We start from the raw sequence: 24198 nt of genomic DNA on the forward strand, positions 1-24198 counted from the left end.
TTCCCCCTAAACATCACACCTTTTTTCTACATACTCCTAGCATAAGGAAGGTCCAATAAAGTCAAGGTTTGCCCTCTATAATCACACTGCCCAACTTCACCAAATATTATCACAAGCTGGCATCATCTCTCAAACCTTCTCTACCTTTCCATGTCATCAAAGACCTCAAAATAAAGCAAGTAAATCTTGTCACACCAGCTGATGCGGTGCCGAGAGACCTTTCCCATTGTCTACAAACCATTAAATGGTCACATTATCTACTACAAACCTGGCATTCAAATAATCTTGGGTTGCTATTTACAAAGTAGTGATGTGTTTCTAGGATTACATCCCGGAAGCCCCAACTCAACTTAGGGATTTTGAGGCTTCCTAAGGGATATACGTAGGACTTCATTGTCTCCTACCATCTTTTGCCCAAACATTCTCTTCCACACAAGTGGGTTGTGACATAACTATCCACCATCCCACTAACCCATTGTGTAACTACATGCCTAACCGTGGGGTGTCAACACCTGGCACTTCTGATTGATGGATGAAAATTTGTCGAGCCCACACGGTTAGGCTAATGTAAAGTGGAAGGTCGAACCAATGGCTTATTGGTGATAGACAAATGAGTACAAATACTCATGAGAACTCCCTTTAGAGGGACGAGTCGATTTGGAGAGAGAGAGAGAGAGAGAGAGAGAGAGAGAGAGAGAGAGAGTTGATTTGGAAAGGGGGAAGGAAAGAGGGGAGGACAGAGTATGGGTATTGGATGAGTGGGGAAGCGTGACCTAAAATATCTGGAGGGACACTTTTTGGCCTGCCTTTAGGTAGCCTTAGTGAAGGTTCAACTTTTAGAAACCAAAAATAATTTCTAGCATTTTCTAGACGTGTTTTTTTTCCAAATTCTTTGATTGGTTGATGTGTTGACTTTAGAGCATGTCTTTCAAATTTGGGTATGCTTTTTTTTGAAGTGCATTCATTCCCTCTCTCTCCTCTTCCATCTCTCTCTCTCTCCCCTCTTTCTTCTCTCTCTCTTCTCCTTCTTCTTCTCTCCCTTGGCAGGCCACATGAATGAAATTCATCTTGTTTTCAAATGTGTAAGCAGAGCACCAGTGCTAATGTGAAACTTGTCTATAGGCTACTGCTGCCTGCATGATCACCTGTCTAAACATTAAGTGTTTGCTGCAGCGGAGCTCTGGGTAGTGGAAAAGCCCAACTGAGAGGCTAGAGCTATTTGAAAGGGGTGTCAGGCAGGGCAAGCGAGGTTCATGATGTGGAAAGCGAGCTTCATTTGTTGTGGTCATGCGAGTGATTTGGTGACGGAAGACTTGAAGTGCGGTGAGGAGGTCCGGACTTAATGCTGGAGAGCTTTGTGTTGGGCTGCAAATGGAGAATCGTGTTCACAGGTGAACCTTAGAGCCTTTATTACCTCGACCTTAGCATCCTCTCCTGGTCGTATCTCAAGGCAACTGTTTTCCGGCTTTGTGATACTGCAGTCGGCCTTGGCCACAGAGAGCATGCATGCATGATGCCATCGTGGGTCAATTGAAAACGTTGCCGATGGACTTGAGTGTGGTTGTCTAGACACTAATAAGAAGGATTCCTGTGTCTGTTACAGCGGCTGCGTATATGTGATGATTGCATGCTGGAACACTGTTGTTTGGCAGGGATTTAATATTATAGCTATCATAAAAGCTGATGGTCTTCAAGGAAGGAGGACAGTTCCTATTACGAGCTTGAATGATAGATCCAAGACCAGGAGGGTGGTGGTCAAATGGCAGCGTTGAGCTAGAGTTCAGTTCGAACGGCGCAGGAGAGTGAAATGGAATCTGGATTGTCTTGTACGCAGATTTCACAGGATCACAAAGGGAGCTCCTGTTCTATTGCCTTACGGCGTCTTTAGCTCTTGTTCTATTGGCATATGGCGTCTTTCCCAACGTCACTGGCGAGGACGACGCGAAAAATCAATAAACAATACAAAGGGCGAACCCATTCCTGAGTGAGATAGTGGTTATCAGCTGGCTTATGATGATGAAGATGACGAGGGTGTTCATAGACTACCCACCACCTTGGGCATGCCTATGGGTAAATTTGCGTAAATGCATTATGGACAAGGCATAGTCTCTAAACAACCTTAGTTCACATGGAACTCTTGTGGCCGCATATCGCCCATCGTGGTCATTGTAGGAAGTGAAAATTGCATGTGATAATGTCTCCATGCTTAAGATGATTTTGAGCACACTAGTAATTAAGGTGTGCCTTATGGCTACACATACTTTGCTTGTAAATCGACTAATCGACCACCACTATAGAAATCGATCTCCACCTATTGACCACCCCAACAAAGCATAAATGCATATCAGAATGGCCAATAAGTCTCCACATCTCTACTTTTGTCCTAAAAAAGCCAAATATATATACAACACACATGAGCATAATTCCCCTTTTGTTTTCCACCTCCTAATTGGTAGTTCCACCTTACTAAAGCAAGACATGGCAATATTGAAATTTCACTTGTGATCAATCCAAATCATAGGCATTTTTTCTCTATAAAGTATTTATTGTATGTGACTCTTACATTACAATAAACAAGCCCTAATAGGGGTTTGAGCCATTACTTAACTCCTGCATGGTAGGGAGGTTAGACAAATCCTTTGTGCATACGTAGGTAGTTAGTAATGATTTGTGATGCTAATCTCTAGGCCACACCTCATAACAAACATGCAAATTTTATTGGTAAATAAATGCTTGTCAAGCCCATCATAGAGTTGATTATTGTTGCATTGAAGCTTAATAGTTCTAATTTTTAATCTATGACATTCGTTTGATGAATTGATTATGTGCTCATGTGGGTGCATGTGTTTCAATGGCCTGCATCCTTTTGATTTACAAGACTTGGCCAAGCAAGTACTAAAAGCAATATCCTTGACATTTGTAGGGAGGATCAGCTTGTGATGGATCTTATATCATCTCATGTCCACAACTATATTCAGTCCTTTTTTGGGGTTAAAATTTGATAAAATACTAGGATCTAAGGCGGATTCTAAATTAGGATTGCGTGCTCCATCACAAAAAAAGACTACAAAATATCATGTCAAATCAATATTGACATGAATGCAATGAGATGCGAATCTATTAACTAATGCGATTAAGAGTCGTTGCAATAGAGCTACATGCATGTAACCTACATAGACTCTCTACTAGCATAGCTCAGGTTACTCAAAAAATACATAAGCTTTTGGGGTACCCATGTAAAACCAAAAGCTTTGTAGCTTGATTATGAACTACTCAAAACTGAGCTTTAAGTACTATCCATGACAAACAAAAGTCCAAAAAAACAAAGCAATATTGAAAAGAGTGGGGAAGGCTAGAGAAAAAAGTGGGAAAGGCATGAGAAGATGCACAATAAGAGAGAAGCCTTTCTACACGGAGATGTGCAAGAGGGATGCACAAGCACGTGCTGTGTGTAATCTTTGGCCTTTCTTTGGACGTGTTTGCCCAAAGATGGGGCTAATAGGGCCTCCCAGTTAGTAAAAACCACCCATTAATTAATTAGTTGTTGTGGAGGGGGAGCACGATGGCCAATTAAGCTAAGCTCTGTGCACCCAAAAAATCAAGCATTAAGTCCTTAATCGAGAAGAGCTGCTCCAGAAGCTTTTGAGCTCTAGAATGTTTCGCCACAATAGGTATATATAAGGGAGGAGGGGAGTGAGAGACAACCAAGGCAAGGAGAGGGAGACTAAGGGAGAGGGGAGGGTTGAGAGGGAGGAAGAGGGAAGGGCTAGGCGGAGGGAGGGAAGGGAGAGGGAGGGATGAGCGGAGGGAGAGGGGACGGGAGGGCAGAGGCAGAGAGGGAGAGGGGAGGGCTGAGTGGAGGCGATGGAGGGCGAGGGGAGGGGAGGCTGAGCACAAAGAGAGAGAGAGAGAGAGAGAGAGAGAGAGAGAGAGAGAGAGAGAGAGAGAGGTGGGAGAGGGAAGAGTGGGAGAGGGATGAGAGTGGAGAGCGGTGAGGAGGAAGCGAGGGAGAGAGAGGCTACGAGTGGAGAGCGATGAGGAAGCGAGCGGTGAGATGGCAAAGGAGGGGAGACGCAAGAAAGGGAGGCGTAGAGTGATTATGCAAGATAGGATAGGGAGTTAATTCGGTTAATTAATTAAATGATAAACTTAGGTTAATCGACCAATTGAGGGAGTGCAAGGACGAATAGGACAATGGTACTTTGCACCCTACAAAGTTTGTTGCCATCTAAAACTTGGGGCTATTAGGCAGATGGTACCTTGCATCCTACAAAGTTTGTTGTCATCTAAAACGAGGGGTTATTAGGACAATGGTACTTTGCATTCTACAAAGTTCATTGTCAGAATCCCTCATGCATGTTTGATTTCAGCCCAATAAAGCAACCCTATAGGGAAATGATGCAAATCTATAGCCTTGCTATTGGGTATTTTTAGAGCATGAATCTTTTATAGAGAAGGGATGGACATTTCCCACACTTTTGTGGACTTGAATATTTTTCACACCCATGTGCCTGTAGAACATGCACAATTGAGGGGCAAGGTGTCGATTGTGCTAGTATTTCACCTTTGTGTTTCTTTCTAGAACCCTCTTGGCTCATTAGCAAGTTAGCTGTTCCTCCTCTCACCACTCACTCTTCCTTCGTGTGAGGGTCCTCAACTTTTGGCTTGCTATCTCTAGGTTAGCTGTGTGGATTAAAGCATTTTTTATTTTCCCTTGCTGTCTACACTCATCATCAACCATTTGTTTCACGAGCAGGTTGCCCTTCACGTTTTCAAACCCTTTTCGAGGCTTTGTACCCCTTTTTGAGGTTAAACATTCCTTACTGCTTACTGCACCCTCTTAGCATGACTAAAGGGGGGTGTTCCTTTTGACCCCATTCAACAGATGAATCAAACCGAGCTACCATGTGGCATTTGATAGTACAAGTAAAACATGGGATTTTTTAAAGTGGTATGGCATCATACAAGATTGTTCCAAGCTATCAAAGGTCCATAGTCCAACTCTAGATGCCTTGTGAATTCTAAAGTCTAAATAGCTCTCTGATTCGGCCCCTAACCTCCATTCCATGCAGCCAACTGATAATCAATACCTCGTTGAAACTTTTGGCTAACTTTATTTGTCAGCCCCTCTTTAAAATCACCAGCTGTTCATTGGGTCTGCTGGATTTGACATACCCGATCTTGGTCTTGTCAACATTGACCCTAAAGTCACTCAAATCACCAAAATTCTCCAAGGCTTGGAGCTTGAGTTGGCAGCAAAAATATATCATCAACAAATGATTCGAGTAAAACTGTGTCTTTCAAGCAGGTCCCTGGACTCCCTCCACTTGCACTTCTAAACTATAAAAGGCATTACTAAATGGGACAATTAGTTCATCCATCAATTTGATCTTTCAAGGTGGAGTATCTATGGCTTTTAAAAGTCAGCAAAGCAGCAGTGGAGGCCTCTCTCTTGCAAATGGAATTCCATTGTCATAGAAGTAATAAGATGAATGCCCTCTAACTCACTAGCCATTCTCCTTTGCCCACTTGCTGATTTTTATCTGCATAATATTGCTACAATAGTTATTTGAACCCTAACTAATTGAACCATCATGATACTGCAGTTGCCAGCCACCTCTCTGGCTTGCGAAAACAAGAAAATCTCCCTCTCAACCAAACAATTCAAGAAAAAAAGCTAGAGCTTGCAAGACATGCTTCGGGCTAGACTTCACAAGGTGAAAATTTACATCTCCATTATTACTGCAAAAACAATTCGTTGGATAAACCAAAACTCTTCCTCGTAAAGATGCTTCACGTCCAAACTGTGCAGTTTCAACCTTAACATGGCCATCCACAAGACCTAAAGCCATGAAGTCTGACACATTTAGCAGGATTAGCTACCATGCATACTATTGTATAAATATTTGCTCTTGCAACATAAAATGCGTGTTACATACCCAAGGGCCATATCAGCAACTGTTTAAGGGAAAATGTATTCACCCTCTAAGGTAAAGGATAGACTCAGTCATGATAAAGGCTGAGAGTCATTTCAATCTTCCGAAAATACTCGTAGGGAAAAAAGCTTAGAAACTTGCTGATAGGGCAACACACTGCAGTCTACTGCACATAGGGAAATTGTCAATATCAAGATGGTGCAACTTGGATCATGGATGATGTTAACATTTGCATATCTGCTAGGAAGGAAGAAACAAAGTTGTATGCACAATTTTTGTCCTTTATTGCAAAAGAAACACTATCATCTCCATCGGCACAGCAGGGACAATCCTCCGCATTTCTCTCAGCACATGGAGAGAGGTGAGCATGCCAAGACACATTCTGTTTTAGACGTGGATAGGAATGCATACAAGTGGAGCATACAAACAGAAAAGCAAGAAAGAAGGTGGTTCCCCCCCAATCGTCCACATTTCTCTCAGCACATGGAGAGAGGTGAGCATGCCAAGACACATTCTGTTTCATGTGGATAGGAATGCATACAAGTGCAGCATACAAACAGAAAAGCAAGAAGAAGGTAGTCCTCCCCCCTCCCCCCCCCCTCCCCCCCGCCCCCCGTGCGCCAGGGCATGGACGAAGAAGGGGCGCGCATGGAGGGGGAGGGTTGGGCAGGGATGTGCCAAAACCTTCACAATTACACAGGAGATACATACAGTATTCCCACATTCTCGCAACAAGCCTTAATTGCCGTCGTTCAAAGCAAATATCAAAATTTCTAGCATACAAAGAACACCCTGGCCCCCCATTTGCATGTTTCTGGAGCACAGCACAAACAAGAATAGAGGGATAAGCACAGCACAAACAAGAGTTTCTGGAGCACAGGACAAACAAGAATAGAGGGAGAAGCACCAATAAATGCAGGAAAGAATTTTTTAGGAAGAGCCAATGATAACACCCAGCATTTGCAAATTCCTCACATCTTGAACGATTTCAAAACCTAGTCGGTCTCCGGCTTGAGACTTTAACGCGCCCTTATAAAACTAACCTTGTGGCACATTTCAGTCCATCTTCCAGCTATTTGACATCAAGCGTTAATCCTTACATGTGAAAATGCGTCTCAAAGAAGACAATTACAGGAGGTACAATATTTAGGATAATTGCAATACGATAAATTCCAAACTAAGAAAGTCATCCCAGAATCTGAATGGACTGGTATTTTGACTTCCCAAAACAGAATTCCCAGCTTCGAGGGGGAACGACCAAAAAATTCAAAGGCCTATTCATACCTTGTGCATACATACCAGCAACATATTCTGTCTTACAAATGAAAATTGTTGGAAAAGAAAAATGCAAGCACGGGTAAAACAAAGGGAAAGGGAGACAGAGAGAGAGAAGATATTGTAGAATTTCACGAAAGACTAATAAAATATTGATAGAACACAGAAGAGTACATGAACCATCTCAGACGAAAAGACAGGACAAAGAAACATTGATAAGGGACATGTCAGTCAGGATTCAGGACATTTCGGAGTCCTCTGATGAAGGGAGAGGGAGAGAGAGCACTGTTTTTTATATGCAAGAACGGAAGGGGAAGGAGGAGGGTCTAAATACATAAATGACTGAAAGCACACGATTTAGATCATCAACCCAAGCACTGCCTGAGTACTGGGAGGACCAGAAAGGAACACTGATGCAATAATTGTCCGTGCAGAATTTTCAAAGACTAAGCTATACATCTAACCAGAAAAACTACAGCGAAAATCCTCAATTTCTAACGTCTGAGTTGCGTACCGTGAATAACAACCCAGTACATATGCTTTCAAATACTGTGTACACCCTATTCTTTGGCAACAAACCAGTGAGGAGCACAAGATTCATTCAAAAGCCCACTGATTCTCACGCCTCACTGCTTCCTCCTCTTCAGGCGTGAAGTCGTTCTTGATATTGAAAGTCTTCCGAATTTCTTCGGGTGTCTTCCCCTTGATCATGTCCGCAACCGTTTGACAGGTCAGGTCCAGCAAATTCTTGATGTTTAGGTAATTAGCAGCCTGTCAATCACCAATGCAGATATCAAATAAGAGTGAGGATTCTTAAAAACACGAAGAACGGCCGAAGAGCAAAACATAGGCAGGAATAGGGTACTGCCTAGAGACGCCCGGCGAAGCGCATCTCACCAAGATAAGGTCGAATAGGGTGGCCTGGTCGACTTTGACAAACTCGGCGTCCCAGGCCTTGATTTCATCCTGGTCGGGGGCGGCCTTGTCGTCGGCGTTAGTCTGGGAATCCACATGGAACTTGCAGTACTCGATGACCTTAGCGAGGATGATGCTGGAGACATTGGGGAGGGGGATGACGGAGTCGGCACCGGTGTCTTCGATCATGTTCTTGATGGTGAGGGATTCGAAGGCAACAGCGGGCTGGACTTCGAAGAGCTCATCGTCGGAGGATTTGAGCTTGACATTGGAAGCCATGGAAATCGGCAGCACAGAAATTTCTCAGAGACGAAGACGACGAAAATGAAGATGAAAATGATGAAGACGAAGACGTATATATAAACGTACTTGACACCATCTACACCGTATCTTACACCGTATGTATGCATCTCTCTCTCTCTCTCTCTCTCTCTCTCTTATTATATTGTTTATTCTTCTTATTATTATTATATATTAATCACCAGCAACATCAATGCCCCCCCTTTGTCTTCCTCGACACACGTGCACTTCCTCAGTGCCTCCTGATAGCGCTGTACAACACAAGGAAAATCGTAATGCAGAGCACAACGCAAGCACACCGATGTTGCACTTGAGAAGTAAATGACGATGAAGCTTATAGCAAAGAGGAATCAATCAAAGCTTCAAGCCAAAATGACCGGTCGAAAGTAGAAGGGATTATGTATATACATACTTGAGACCATATGCACTGTATTCTGTGTGTCCCTACACTGCATGTATGTCTCTTGTATGTGTGTGTGTTGGGGGAGTGCGGGAGTCGACGCTGACCATGGACCTTGGCCTATTGCCTGTCGGTCCAAGGTAGCGTGCCCCTCGATAGGAACATGAAGGGGCAGGCGAGTGAGCGCAAGTGATGAGCGGGGTGGGGACAACCAACAAAATCAATGTCTCCACTTTGGCTTCGTAAAAACATGTGCACGTGGGCGCTTCCTCCTCATATAGTGGTAAGCAATGCTTTTTCACTTGCACTGCCTCCTAATAGTTATAATGATAAGTGATGCTTCTGGATGCAAAGAGGAGTAAGTGATTTTTTTAGTGCATTTGGCTATTAAAAGGGCAGTTTTAGCCTCAAGTTGTAGAATGATTGCCATAAAAAGCAGCCCAACTCCATTGTGGAGATTCACAAAGGAAAATCCAATTCTCCACTATAGCACTCCCTCTAATGAGGTGGTGCTAATAAACATTAACATTTAACACCACCCCACATCAATGTCTTGCACGCAATTCTTAATCCTTCTTTCTCGACAAGCTTTAAATATATGGAAAGCGCTAATGAATTCGAAAGAGTGGGCATGACAACACATCAGAATCTCATACCACTGTGTTTACCGTATTCATCTCCTCATATGTTATACATACTATTTCATATAAAAGATCCTTCTTTTTGGCTTCGTGAAAATAAACATCAACGTTATACATATAAAAAGATGCAAAATTACTCTCACTACTTGGCTTCTTGGAAATAAACAAAAAGACGTATATGGAAACCAAAGTGGTGGCTACTATAGCAAGCTTTATCCAGTATGGGTAGGCCCTTTAAAGTTGTGACATCAGCCAAGATTAATTTAGATGATGTGAAAAACGACAATTGGAAGAGTTTCTAGGGATTCTCTACAAAAGAATATAGAAGAATGATGAGATTATCATCATGGATGCATTCCAATAAGCACCAAATTGGTTTCGATCTTGACACACATACAGTCAAGACAACTACCAGAAGCTTATCAACACTAATTAGGGGGCATAGGTGCCCCCAAGGGAGAGAACAAAAAAAAGGAGGTTCTAGCTTCAACACAAAAAGAGAAAGAAAATGCAACATCCAATAAGCATTTAATATGTGGCAAAAGGTTCAAAATTAGCTCCCCCTATCAAATGGGCCATTATATCACAATAATCATACTCGAAACATTAGTACTAATAATAAAAACTGGTCAAGCTTAGAGTTTGATTAATACCCAAATGTGGGATTGGATGGTTATGACTAAATGTGCAAAAAAAAAGGTTAATTTCCAACACAAGACTTATGTTATTGAGCACTTTATACAACATTAACCACATGTGATGCAATAATGATTTAGATGTAGGAATAGCCATATGTCAAACAAAGTAAATTGATAATGAAGGCGTTCCATGTTTGCGTGTTCTCAAACTTGTATGGACAAACATATGAACCAATGCTCCCACCTCATTGAAGTGCACATTTGATAGTGCCCACAAAGAATTTGAACTCCATGCTTCCTTAAAGTAGGAAGTAAAGTGCTAACATAGAAAGTAAAATTGCAAGCTTTTTCATTGGCTCCATAGAGTAGGGACTAAGGAATAAGGCACAATTTGCGAATCCCAAAAATAGAGAGGCAAAAAGATTGTGGCTCTGTCTTTAAGCCAATTTAATGCATTCATATGTCCTCCAAGTTATTCGATTTGCAAGTTCATTGTCTTTACTATGGAGGACCAACTATCCCACATCCTAAAAATGTGTCCTCCAAAGACACGTAGTAAAAAATAACAAATCAAGATAAAGTGCAAGTTATGTGTTGTTTCTTCTGGTGTAGTTCAAAGGAGATGCACCGATTTAGAGATTCTTGGGTTGAATAATCTATCCATTGCTTTGATAATTTCTCTACTTTGAGATAAATCCATATTTGTTATAGTTCCCTTGCAACAGCTTTGCAAGCATTGACATATCTTTCCTATTCTTTATAGCCATACAATATACGTGATGATACATCATTTTTGTTCTTTTAGTTATCTGGCCTGTGGCGTCAAAAAGCTTCAAAGTTTCAATGGCATCTTCCTAATAAACATTTCACTCTACGATGTTATTTTCTCTTGTGCTTTCAACATTTGCCCAAAAATCACACTCTCAACAATCATGGCTTCACATCATTCTATCACAACTTGAATTTAAGGGTCCATCTCTTTGTTGTGACATGTGTATCAATCAAAGAGTCTTAAACAACTATCTTAAATGCAATGTTTGAATCGTTCTTGTGCTCATACTCTATGCTTAGCTAGAAGAAACCTAAACTTTGCATGCACTACTTCATGCATGCACAACCCACAAATAATACCCATTTATTCTCAATAGCATATGACTTTTTCATGTTACTCTTGTGAAGGACTTTTGTAAGGTTGATGAAATTTTGTATGAACATTTGCTATAATTCAAAAAAATAAAATTTACCAAAATATGCAACTTTTTGCCAACTTTGAAATTATAAAAATTACAATGATATATCTTAAAACAAAGTTTACAACCTAAAAACAAAACATAAAAACATTTTTCATATTTTACAATATTTTATAAGCATATGCTCCTTTTAGAAGAGTTGATTTATTGGTTTCACGGTGTATATAATTGAATGGATGGATGGATGGATGGATGAAGAGAGAGAGAGAGGGGGGGGGGGGGGCACAGAAGGAGGTGAATGTGCAATCACAATCGAATGTGGCCCTTGGCCCAACAATAATGTTACAGTAGATCTTATCTTCCCACTTAGTTTTCAACTTTAGAAGGGAAAACAAGTAGACAATCAAAGTGAAAGAGTGGTAGAGTTCTGATAGATAAAGATAAATGAGATTTGGCAGATCTAGATGATAGACCTTGGCTTATGGTGGTGGAGAGGTGCTTGTCAGTCAGTTCCTTCTAGTGGCACTCATACATTGGGTGTTGATCATGGTGCTTCTTCATCCTTTTGTCCTGGTGCCCTTCTTCATCCTTTTGTCCTGGTGCCCCAAGATGGAATCAAGAGCCAGATAACAAATGCCAAGCTATGAAAGAAAATCAATTAAAACTTCCTCTCGTGTTTGATAAAAAAGGGGCCATGAGGTTGGCATGGGACAAGAAGTACTAGATGTCACCTAGCAATCGGATTAGCTAGTACTACTAGTTGTGTAGGTATGAAGGAATGGTTTATCACATGTGGCATATAATGCTTCAAGGTTGATGGGGTATATTTTTTGCTATGAGCATAAAAGGACTTTCGTGTGTTGTATAGTGTGCACCGCACTACACAATTAAATCCCAATTCAAGCCATCATTGGTTATGCAAGATATACAAGGATGCTTCCTTGTTGCGTAAGTGAAGTTTATGGATGAAACATTATGGTTGGTGGGATTGTATGCACCTAAAGGTGTGGCACAACATTCTCAATTATGGAGCAATTTATTTTTCTTTGTGCCATGCTAAGCTTGTCTTTGTGTCAGATAATTTTAATGTATGTGAATTCTTGCAGCATGCCTCTACACCTCATTCTATTATGGATCGGCTGTAGTGGCTTCGTTGGATTGTGTTTGCCAATCAAGGTTTGAAACTAGATATGTGGTCATGGCTACACACATGTGACAAAGGTTCTGCATGTGCTTCTCAACCATCTTTGTGTATAAAGGCTTGACTAGATTGAATGCATACTTGCTAGCATGATTTGTTTATAGCAGATATCTTGTCCATATAGATACAGTATTATCATATGCTGTTAGATCATTACGATTTGGTTTTGGAGATGCATAGTCATTTTGTGAATGCTTATCAGCCATTACTGGGGAAGGATCCTCTTAAGGTTAACCAAACTTTCTTGGAGCATCTTGTTTTCCATCAGTATATATTGAAGGTTAATGTTACAACACTTTCAAGGTCATGTAGATGCTTATTGGTCATTACTGGGGAAGGCTCCTCTTAAGGTTAACCAAACCTTCTTGGAGCATCTTGTTTTCCATCAGGAAGTGTTACAACACTTTTGAGCCCATGTGATGTCTATTGGGGGTGTTAGCTTTGGAGTCCTACTTGTTCATATTCAAAAGCTTGCTTGCTAGTATGGGATTCATAATGGGATCAGATTTCAGGGAGAAGTTGCAGGTCCTAAAATCATTGTTGGCAATTTGAACCAGGTGGTTTAAGACAATGCTTCTTGCCCTGACATTGCACTAGCTATTGATTGGTTGTCCTATTAGGTTGCATCCATGCATGAGACTCAATATGTGTGATATAAGCTTTTAGCTTGCATGTATGTTGTAAAGGATGCTAATTGTCAGTCACATGCCTTCATTGCTCCTTTATAGCAAAAGCATGCATATGACGATACTGTCAGACACAAGAGAGGAAAGGAGTATTGATTATTGATCCTACTTTTGTCTTAGATGTGTCTTTAGAATTTCATTGCAATTTGTTGTATCTATAGGAATTCATATCTCTTGATGTCATTGTCGCAGCCAAAGAGACTTTATTTCATTTGGTTTATCACTAGGTATCCGATGATTTTGCCACTATGTTGGAAAGAGATATTTTTGAGGATGAAGTGGAAGCTTTGTTAAAGCATTGACCATGAAACGTAAATACAATTCTAACACATTAATAGCACCAAAAATTGAATATGCACAAAAACTCATGAAAAGACAAGAGGCAATCACTGAGTACAATCTCCCCCCTCGAGGTATGTGGCTTGTGATCCCACACCCAGAGTATTTATAATATTTCAATAAGAGCATGAGCCATTGATACAAAGTCACGTATTCATCGCTTGATCATCCCTTTTCCATACTTTTCTCTTGAGCATCCTTTTACCTTACTTTTCTCTATGTCACTCCTTTTCTCACGTACTCATCCAAAATTTCCACGTCAAAAGTGGAAGGCTTTTAAGCACTCTCCCTTATCCAAAAATGTAATGACCCTTGGCCATTTAATACATTACATAGCACTAGCACAAAACCATGCCATTTAGCCTTTATTCCCTCGAGCGTGTTTACTGCCATCCATCCATGTAATTTCCTGTACTCAATAAACCAATCCACCATTAGTCAAATACTTAGCCCAATGATATACATCATATGATTAGCCAATCATGCTAAGTAATGGTCTTTACAAATGACAATCCATTAATGTGAGTATTTCTAAATGGCATCACCCATGATACTTATTAATGGCACATGTTTAGTTAGGCATCCCTGACTAAACCCAAGTATTTAAATAGAACACCCGCCACATCTGGTGCGATCCTATAAATACTTTATGTCATTTCAAACAAGAGCTTTGAGAAATACTTTCTCATAACAAACCAAAAAGGGTTGGGATGGGCTCCCTAGTGAGATTTTCACTATGTTAATGAATTGAAGACCCAATTTCTCAAGAGATGTGGAATACAATTATCATGCCTATGACTTGGCAAATTACTCTTATACATTGATTTTATCTATATATATAGACTTAGGAATATTATGTGCACACAAGATACTCTTATGTATAGAGACTCTAAAATACTATGTATGTGCAAGAGACTTAGGAATATTATAAGTGCCCAAGAGACTCTTATGTAGATAAGGTCGTATGCATACACATAAGTGTTTATACATAAGACTCTCTACATCGGTAAACACAAAAGACTCATATAGAGTATTTGTAAGAGTATTATAACGAGTCTTATATATATCGTTATATATATATATATATATATGTATATAGATACTAGATAGATAGATAGATAGATAGATAGCTATCGCTATGCATGCCTACACATATTTTTGTCACCATATGTATTTCTCTATCAATATCTATCTCTCTATATTTGTCCTCCCCTATCTACATGTACTCATTTCCATTAGCTTTGTCATCATCCTCATTGTCCTCCATTAGTTTTCCCATAATCCTTCTTTAGTTTTTCCATTTCCCTCTATTAAAATTTCCATTGTCCTCCCTCTCAAAATGTACCTCCTTTCCTTATCACTCCTAGCTTCCCCATCATTCTTTGTCTCAAGATGTACCTCCTTTCGTTGCCTCCCTTAGCTTCCCCATCATCCTCCATCTATCCACATACCCCTGCTTTAATCACCCCCCCACACACTCACATATGCCTTGGGATCTCTCTAAAAGTTCTTCATACAACGGGTTTGGTAGCCTCATAATGACAACAAGTGGCCACCCTATGGTATATGTGGTGGCAATTTATGAATCACTGATTTCAGCCTCCTCACATCAAATTTAGTAGGAACATATGCCATGTACATGCCCTTTTTAAGAATAAAAATAGAATGCTCACTACATGTCAATTTAAGCATCTAATCTTTTAAGACAAGGGAAAGTACAACTTCTCCAACTAAGACAAGGGAGAGTACAACTTTTCCAACTAATAAAAGGGAGAAGGCTAAAGTTAATTACACACAATTTAAGCATGAGCTTAATTTCTATAGTGAATATAACTAGATGTCGACATTAAGCACTATCCTAGGCACTAGCTGCCCTTATTTCTCCACTCGATCTCTAAATTTTGATTCCGATCTATCAGTCACTCTCTATATCCCTCTCCTTATTGCTAAAGTGCTCTCTACTCTCTCTATCCCACCAGTTGTTCTCTAACTTTTGCTATCTACCAGTCACTCACTCTATAACTCTCAGTAAAGTCTCACTCCCTCTCACACTTGATCTATAACTCCTACAATCACTCACTCTCCAACTATTGCTTTGACTCTCACTCTCTAACTCTCATTTTCCCTCTCTTGCTTTCTATGTCTCTCTCCCTCATTCTCACTCTCTAGCCTCCTCTCCCTCGCTTAACTCTCAAACTCCCCTCATTCTAACTCTATCTCATTCTAACTCTCACTTTCCCTCTCTCACTCTCTACCTCTATCTCCCTCGTTATCACTGTATAACTCTCACTCACTCCCTCTCTCATGCTCTTTCTCTCTCTCTTGCTCTGGCTCACTCTCTCCCTCTTCCTCCTTCCCATATGCACTCTCGTTGCCTCCACACTCTCATACTCCATCCCACTCACTCTTGCTACCTTCACACCTGCCACTTGCTCCCTCCCACTCACTCTTGTAGTCTCCAATCTCCCTCCCACTCACTCTCGCTGTATCCACTCACCCCTTCCCCATCCTTGTTGCCTCCCTTACTCTCATACTCCCTCCCTCAGCCTTGCTCCCAGACTCATTCCTAGCCTCTCACACTCCCTCCCTCTACCCTACTCCCATACTCCTTGCTAATTGTCAGCCGCCCTGTCATATTCCCTTCCTTGACCTTGCTCCCCATCATCGGCCGCAATCTCATACTCAATCCTTTGGCCTTGTTCCATAATCGGCCTTGCTCCACTGCCTCCCACATGTTGGTTCGATTGTTGCATCCTTCCTCCCATTGCTTTTTGTTTTGATTGGTGCATACGTCATGGCATTATTTGTTGCACTCATTCCTGAGCCAATTGGTTCTCCATTTCCCTTGCCAGATGAGTCTTTAATGGCTATCAATTTCCAAGCTTCTTTTTTGTGTTGTTCTTCAAAGGAGAAAATATAGAAAGCCCAAAAAAAAGAGCAAATAGGACTAACAAGAGACCGCGACATTGCAGCCTTCCAAGATCCCTATTTCCTCATTGTTTTTGGCCTACAACAAAGCTATCACTCCAAAAACATAGATGAAATATGCCATTTCAAATTAGGGAGCTTACTTTGATTTAATTTTGTAGGTGCTTGAAGTGGATGGAATAGGGTTTAGGAAAAGCTTGTAAGTGCCCAATACAACCTCAAAAAAAGGGGCAAACGGGTCTTTAGGGAGGCCACGATATCGCGGCCTCCTTCTTGGGGATTTAGCAACTAACTAGCACCATTTTACTAGGCAAAAGAATCATATTTGGAAAGCCAAAAAAATGGCCAAAGGAGGAACCAAGGGGGACTTGACATCGTGGCCTCCTTGCAACTACCTTTGGCCACTTTTCTGTTCATTTGTTTAGATGAAAGTAGCTCCAAAATGAGCCAAAAAAATAGGAATTAGGTCTCCATGGAGGCCATGACATTGTGCCTCCTTAGAGACCCGTTTCCCATTTCTTTTTCCCATTTGAGGGCTAGATCAAATGCCTTAGTGCCCATGGCCGATGCCCTAGTGCCAATCGCCGATGCGTGAAGGCCAAATGAAGACTCTAAGAAATTACACTTAGGTGGCCATTTGATGTACCTTAATGAAGGTTCCCAAAATTGAGCAAAGGAGGCTTCAAAGGGACCGTGATATCACGTTATTTTAAGAGTCTCCTCTACTCAATTTTTAGGGGCCTTCATACGGCATATATTTCACCCAAGGCAATGACTTGTGACACAAGAGAGGAACTCAAAAATAAATAATTGAGGAGCTCAATAGAGGAGGTGTGCGCATGCCTTCTTCCATGGCCACTTCACAAGCTTTGCTATGAAAGTTCCCATCTATAAAATGTCTAGTGCTTGCCAATTTTGCTGTCTTACCTCATCTCAAAAGATTGTTGAGCACTTCTCATCTAGATACTTGTCTCATCTTGAGAGATTGTCGAGCACTACTCATCCAAATCGCTAGCCAAAGTTTGTTGCATCGATCTATTTTATTCCATCCAAAAGATGAGCAAAGGGGGCTCTAGGAGGCCACAATATTGTTGCCTCCTCGGAGTCCTCTCTGCTCATTTTTTCTACCTTTAAAAGCTACCTAAAGGGAGGAAAATCCCATTACCCATCATGAACATCAATGCTATCGTGGTGTTATGAGTGATTGTATGTTGAGTTCGTTCATGCATGCTCAAATTCCCTTCATAGGGACACACAAGTGAAGGGCCATATCAATGCCTCTTTAGCCCCATATAAATGATTTTTAAAGGGGTAAAAAAATGAGCTAAGAGGGATCCTTGGAGATGTGTAGCTTAGGGGCCTCTTGGAAGCCCCCTTTTCTCTTCCCCCCCTTTCATAGGGCATGTATAGAAACATATTAAAACTAATGCTAGCTTCAAATCTATGAAAAGTTGAGCCTCATGAACACAAAAAAAGGAACAAAAAGTGTCTTCCAAAAGACCGCAATATCGTGGCCTCCTAGGAGACATGCTCTTTAAATTTCTGGCTATCTAGAGGCTTACCCCAACAAAGGGGAAACAAAGAAAGGCTCACGTGGATACTATCTAGAGAAGCTCAATTTGAGCTAATATTAGGAGGAGCTGTAACTAAATTGCTTTGAGGTGGGTTGGATCTAAGTACTAAATAGTAAACTGAGACTAACTTTATAACTTACTAATTAGGTATTAAGTGGTAAAGTAAGACTAATGACTTATAGTTAACTAACTACTACTACTAACTAGCTAGATGTTAACTATTTACTCCTAACTAACTACTACTACTGACTAGCTAGATGCTACTAACTACTAGCTATTAAAAAAAACTACTACTGCTAACTACTACTACTACTAATTGACTACTACTACTACTACTAACTAGTTAGAGCATCTAGCTATTTACTGCTAACTACTACTGCTACTAACTAGCTACTACTACTGACTAACTAGATGCTACTAGCTACTACTACTGCTAGATGCTCCTAACTACTTCTTACTATTAAAAAATAACTACTTCTAACTAGGGTAAAAAATAAGGAGGGAACAAGATTATGACAATGTAGGTCAATGGACAAATCTTTCCCCATATAGAGTTATAAATATTAGACCTGCTACCACTTTTAGGGTGAATTTATCAAATTTGAGGCTCTAATTTTTGAACTAATTTATCAATTTTAAAGCTCTAAATATTAGCCCAACCAACTTGGGAAAGCCTCTAAATTAGCCCCTGGGCTAAAATTCGCCCCTAATTTTTTCCCTGCTTCTAGTGATGTGAATTAGAGGCAAATTTTAGGCCAGGGTACACTAACTATACTAGCTAGACTCTACTAAAACTACTACCAATGTGAACTAGAGTCCAATATTTTTTACGAAGATCAACTATGATCTTTATTGGTTGATTGTGTGGTAATAAAAAGGGCCACTTATGGCATAATTGCTCCATAGTTCATAGTGATAGCTACCCCATGGGCAAACAATTGTGACTCTTCTTACATCATCATGAGGAGTAAAGGGTGCCCATCTGCATCCACCACTAAATAATTCCAAAAGAAATACAATCATAAAAGGAACTGCAACACAATCTTTTATAGCACATTCAATGCATTATGTGGCTCATATTAGACTCTTGAGCATATCAAAGGGCCAAGAAATGTGAAGCAAAGAATTTATTGAGGTTATTAAGGTGCAAAAGAGGACCTATATTAATCCCCATTGTAGGCATGTATTTTGGACAATCAAGTTCCATATCCTAAATCCAAGCTAAATCATGGATTTTGTCAATGCATATGAAGGCTTTCAAGGAGGACATGAAAGAGCAAGAAAAGAAGATCCAAGGAGATCTATTTGGCCATTTCTTTGTCCTTTCCAAAGGCCTTCCAAGGGCTTGATATTGCCTTCCACTAGGTAGAAGAGGACTTCTTTGTCTTTTTTTGTGCATATAATGGGGTCTATGAAGGGTCGATAATTACCAAGGAAATGGTAGAGGAGGCATCATTATATGACATTATAAGTTTTGCCTTGGTTTGTAAGTAGTAATTGCATTCACAGATAGGACCCATAAAATGCATAAAGTGCATAAAGTTAATTTTTTTCCATTTGCAAAGGAATGTGCAAAGATCTTTTTTTTTTTTTTTCAAAAAAGAGACTTCTATTAAGTAAGAAAGAAACCAACTAGAGCAAGCTCTGTGCAAAAATACACTATGCTAAGCATATAATAAAACCACCTCAGAGGAATGAGGTAGAAAGAAACCAAGGCTGAGGCTGAAAATGCCATCTCAACCCTGTAGAAGTCTCAGCAAAGAAGGGAGAGTCTCTCCAATCTCTGAGAAAAGTAACTCTCCTGGAGGAGGCTGCTCGAGATGATCCTTGCATGGTCGCCCAAATGGCCATCAGAGTGTGTATCGTATCTGTCCAAGTACTGGCCAAGATATGAGAAGGGTGGACCTGAGAACCCTCCAAAGCCTCAGTGCACCTGGCTCTCCAAATGTGCCATGCTGCAATGCTAGCTAGGATCTCCCATGGAGAGTCAATCGTGGAGTGAGTAGCACAAAGATCTTTTGAGGAATTCAAGGTTGGTAAAAAAGGAAATAGTAGGCTTTTGAGTATTGCATCTATACATTATGTTTGAGGATGAAGTGTTAGTAGAAAGTCAGCACTTCAGATGGTGGCTTTAATTTCGAGTTCAAGGTTAAGTTGACATCCTTTTTGTTTTGGCATTAATTTTTAAGAATATCTTTATTTATGGTTCTATTGGTATTCACTTTATGTCAATTATTTAGGGAACCTAAACAAAGCTTATCATGCCAATCCATGCCAAAGATGAGTGCAAAAAGTCAATTCTTCTTAATGTGATTAAGTAGAACATTTACAAAGTTGATAAATTACTCATCTAATTAATGACTCCAAATAAATTATGTACCCATCGTGTTATTATTATTCTAAGAGATTTACCACCGTTACAGAAAATAAACATAGACAATCCTCTTTTTTGCAACTACTTGTTTCATGAGTGTAGTATTCCAATGCATATCAAAATGAACTTCCATTTTAGAAAGCCACAAAAAAAAATTATTTAGCACTAACTCCAATGGGGTCTGGTAATGGTTTACGTTTCCATCAGCTTCATTGAACACTATTTACCTTTTTTTAGTTTTTTGCTCTCTGGCAAGTTCAAATTTGTTTTGTAGTATCTCCTCTAGGAGCATCAATGGTGGATATTTTGACTAAATATTATTAACTTGTCATTTGCCCCTTTGTACGATTCTATGAGATCTACCCTAAGCCTCATCTTTCATCCCTGTTAAGTAGTGTCTCCTAACCAATGAGCTATTCAAAGTTAACTCTTTTTTTTTTTTTGCAAAACTGCACTCTATGAAAACATAGGGGTAGATTAAAATTGTCCTTTCCATGGGCTCTTGTTGTAACTTGTCACAAAGGAGTGGCCATGTGTAAGAGATGCCATTTTAAAGATTGGGGTCTTTATAAGAGAACCTCTTATATGAGTGTGAAGTGTGTGATGAATTGGAACAAGAGCTCATGGAAATGACAATTTCTATCCACCCCTCTCTTTTCATTGAGTACAACTTCGCAAAAAGTACAAAAGCATTAATTTTAAACAGATTCTAGTTTTGCAAGGTACTACTCAATATGGATGGAAGGATAAGTTATCTTGAATTTGGTAGTGTAGATTGACAAATGAAAACTTATTAATATTTAGTATAAATATCTGACCATTGATGCCATTAGAGGAGATAGTACAAAACAAATTTGAACTATCATTGTACAAGAAATTGGAGAAAGATAAAACTTATACAATGAAACAATTGGTCACATAATAATATTGGTTTCTATTAGAGCATGTTCTTAAGAAATTTACCTTTTAGGGGTGTCCTAGATGGTATTTCATGTTGTCGTGCATTGGGATGTTGTACTCATGAAACAATCATTTAAGAAAGAGAAGAATTTTCATGTGGATTTTCTTCTAGCATGTAGAATAATAATGAATCTCTTAAATAATAATGACTTTATGGGTATGTAATTTATGACTTTATGTAAAAGTGATATTAATTTATCAACTATGGGGTATGTCCTTCTTGATGATTATAATGAAGTGAGTGTTTATTTTTATCTCTGTATCTATCTAGATCATCCAAGGAAGGACACATTATCTAAGAATTGTAGTGTACCGCTCAAATGTTGCACTCGCTTGATGTTTTGACTTACTCCAAGTCACAAAGGTAGCTTGAATACCTTAGCCACAACTTCTTCTATCAATTAGACCCCCAAGGCTAAATATCCCCTTGATTCTTGTAGCTTAGCAATGTGCTCATTGGTCCACAAATTGATTTGCTATTTCCACCACATGCACTAATGGTATCCTTCCACATCCATTTTTTGGAGCCATATCTGGTTCGCTAGCTCAATATCGTCCAAATAAAATTTGAAGTCAATAAAAGGAGATGAATCTAGAACCTCATACTGACTTACTTACTTAGAGTGCTTGAGCTCTAATTCCATGACTTCCTCCTCCAGCTCTACTAGCTTCTGTGTTTTTGAACGTAGATTGTGAGATGGTTCTAACAAGACTCTACGATTACCCATGGTATCTAAAATAATTTGTGAATTGGACTCCATTTTCACTCCCAAAGTTGTGATTGTTGTGTTTGCTACCTCATGATGAGCTAACAATCTTGTTGTGTGTAGAAGACCTTGCTTACTGAATTGTGGACTGATAGAAGTGACCCCTTGCATAAGGTAACTATGCTCAAGGACAAGGATGCTCTTGAAATGAATCTTGGAATTAAACACTTGTAGTTCAAGCCATCTGTGAGAAGTGACACACACATGTGATCTGTTAGCAAATTGATTACTAGTTGTCACCACTACCGTACTACATCCAAATATGACCCCAACCAAAAATTCCAACTCTAGATCCTCTGATTAGGTCATCGGCTACCATAAACCTATAAAAGGTTTCATGCAAAATTTGTTCACTAGTGTGGGGAATACATTACCATGCAAGTCCGCAATCTTGAACGTACCTTGTTTTAGATCCTTCACAATCTAGTATGGTCCTGAATATCTCAGCTTTAGCTTGCCTGGAAATCTCGCTAACCTGAAGTTTTACACTAACACCAGATCATCCACCTTAAAATCCTTAAATTCGGTATTAGGGCTCACTCATGCCCTTCTCCATTCCTGAATGACCTATAGCATATACTTACTTTGAATCTAGTCTTCCTCCAATTAGAGCAACTATTCCTGAAAAAATTGAACCAACTCTTCTAAGCTCATCTTCTTGGCCACAATCTGCAAACTTGATGATATGAATTCCATCGATACTACAGCCTCCAAGTAGTAAACCAATCGGAATGACAACATTCCAATAGTGACTTGAAAAGCTATTATGCATGACCATAAGGCTAAATTCAAATTTATATCCCACTCTTTTCTATTCTTTGATATGGTCATCTTCAAAATCTGCTTCATTGTGGATGATATGTTGTAGCCATCTTATGAACCACCATGTGCATGTTGGTCAGGATTCATCTCAACATCATGTGATCATATGTGCATAGCACTAACGCTAGTAGAGAGTGCTAAAAAAGAAAAGGTTTGGAAATCCTAACCCTAATCCTAAAGGGATTTGTATATATTCATTCTTTTCAACTAATACACAGTTGGTCATTTGTGGTGTTGTCTCTAGTTGTGCCCTCTCTCCTTGTAGAGGCCCCAACAGCCCCTACAGGGAAGAGAATACACGAGGGACTCTCAAAACAGCAGCAAGAAGATACACAAAACAAGAATGAAGAAAGAATGATAAATGCATAACTATAATGCGTGCATGGATATATATATAGAGGCTTATACCCCATCGTTGCCCATACCATGCACCCCTTAGTATCCCATGTATGCCCCCTTTGGCACCACCCCCCATACACATGGCACTCACGGTGGATTGTGCGAACCACACATGCACAAATATCCCCTGAGTGGAAGTTAGATAAGAAAGAGTGCAAAGGAGAACAATCATTTTGGGCATGCAAGACGAGGTAGAGAACCTTGTGAGTGCATAAATGAAATACAAAAATAGGCATAAAATGCCACATTCTTGAAGAAACTCCAGCAATGTCAATATAGATCTTGCCTTTTCAATTGCAAAATAATTGCACCAATAACTGCCCACACACTTGCAATCCATAAAACACCATAGATTCTTCTTTCCACATCACCTCAAAAAAACTACAGGCTGCCCCTCCATGAATCAAATGCCAACTATAAGTGCTCCATCTGATCTATTTTTGAGTCAGTATGGCCCCATTGTTGCATCTGCCTCCATCTCTTGGACAATTTACAGCTACCTTAGTTCACTTTAAGAAAAACTTAGGTGTTTATAATTCAAGTATAATAAGGAGTAAGGTACAAGAAATTCCTCCATAGGTATATGAGTTGTTGGAAGTTACACCAAAAGTGAAAAAGCATCCCTTTGATCACATAGCATCACCATGCACCACTGTGAGTTTGCAACCTTGCTTTGATAATGCACTCATGTATTGAAGCATAATGCAAGAAAATTTGCACAAATCTTCTTTGAAGAGACAGTCGTATCTACTTCTCTTTGCAATAGAACAAGTCACAGTGCTCTTTATCACTGTCATTCTCATCAAGGCTAGCATAGCTGATCATCACACCGCAAATAGCACCTCTCTGCCTC

At 40.0% G+C, this 24198-nt stretch overlaps 1 protein-coding gene across 1 annotated transcript; it reads right to left on the reverse strand.

Moving 5' to 3' along the window:
• Positions 1–7406: 7406 nt before the first annotated feature.
• Positions 7407–8476, reverse strand: SKP1 (S phase kinase-associated protein 1). Its single transcript, XM_087387094.1, has 2 exons — positions 8109–8476; positions 7407–7982 (listed from the first exon to the last, which is right to left on the reverse strand). The coding sequence occupies exons 1-2, from the start codon at positions 8403–8405 to the stop codon at positions 7809–7811; spliced, it is 471 nt and encodes a 156-aa protein (XP_087243220.1). The 5' UTR covers positions 8406–8476; the 3' UTR covers positions 7407–7808.
• Positions 8477–24198: the final 15722 nt, after the last annotated feature.

Source organism: Dipteris shenzhenensis, chromosome 16 (genome assembly GCF_047967505.1).
Source record: "Dipteris shenzhenensis isolate YYH24624 ecotype China chromosome 16, Dip_SZ_1.0, whole genome shotgun sequence".
NCBI classification, from domain to species: domain Eukaryota; kingdom Viridiplantae; phylum Streptophyta; class Polypodiopsida; order Gleicheniales; family Dipteridaceae; genus Dipteris; species Dipteris shenzhenensis.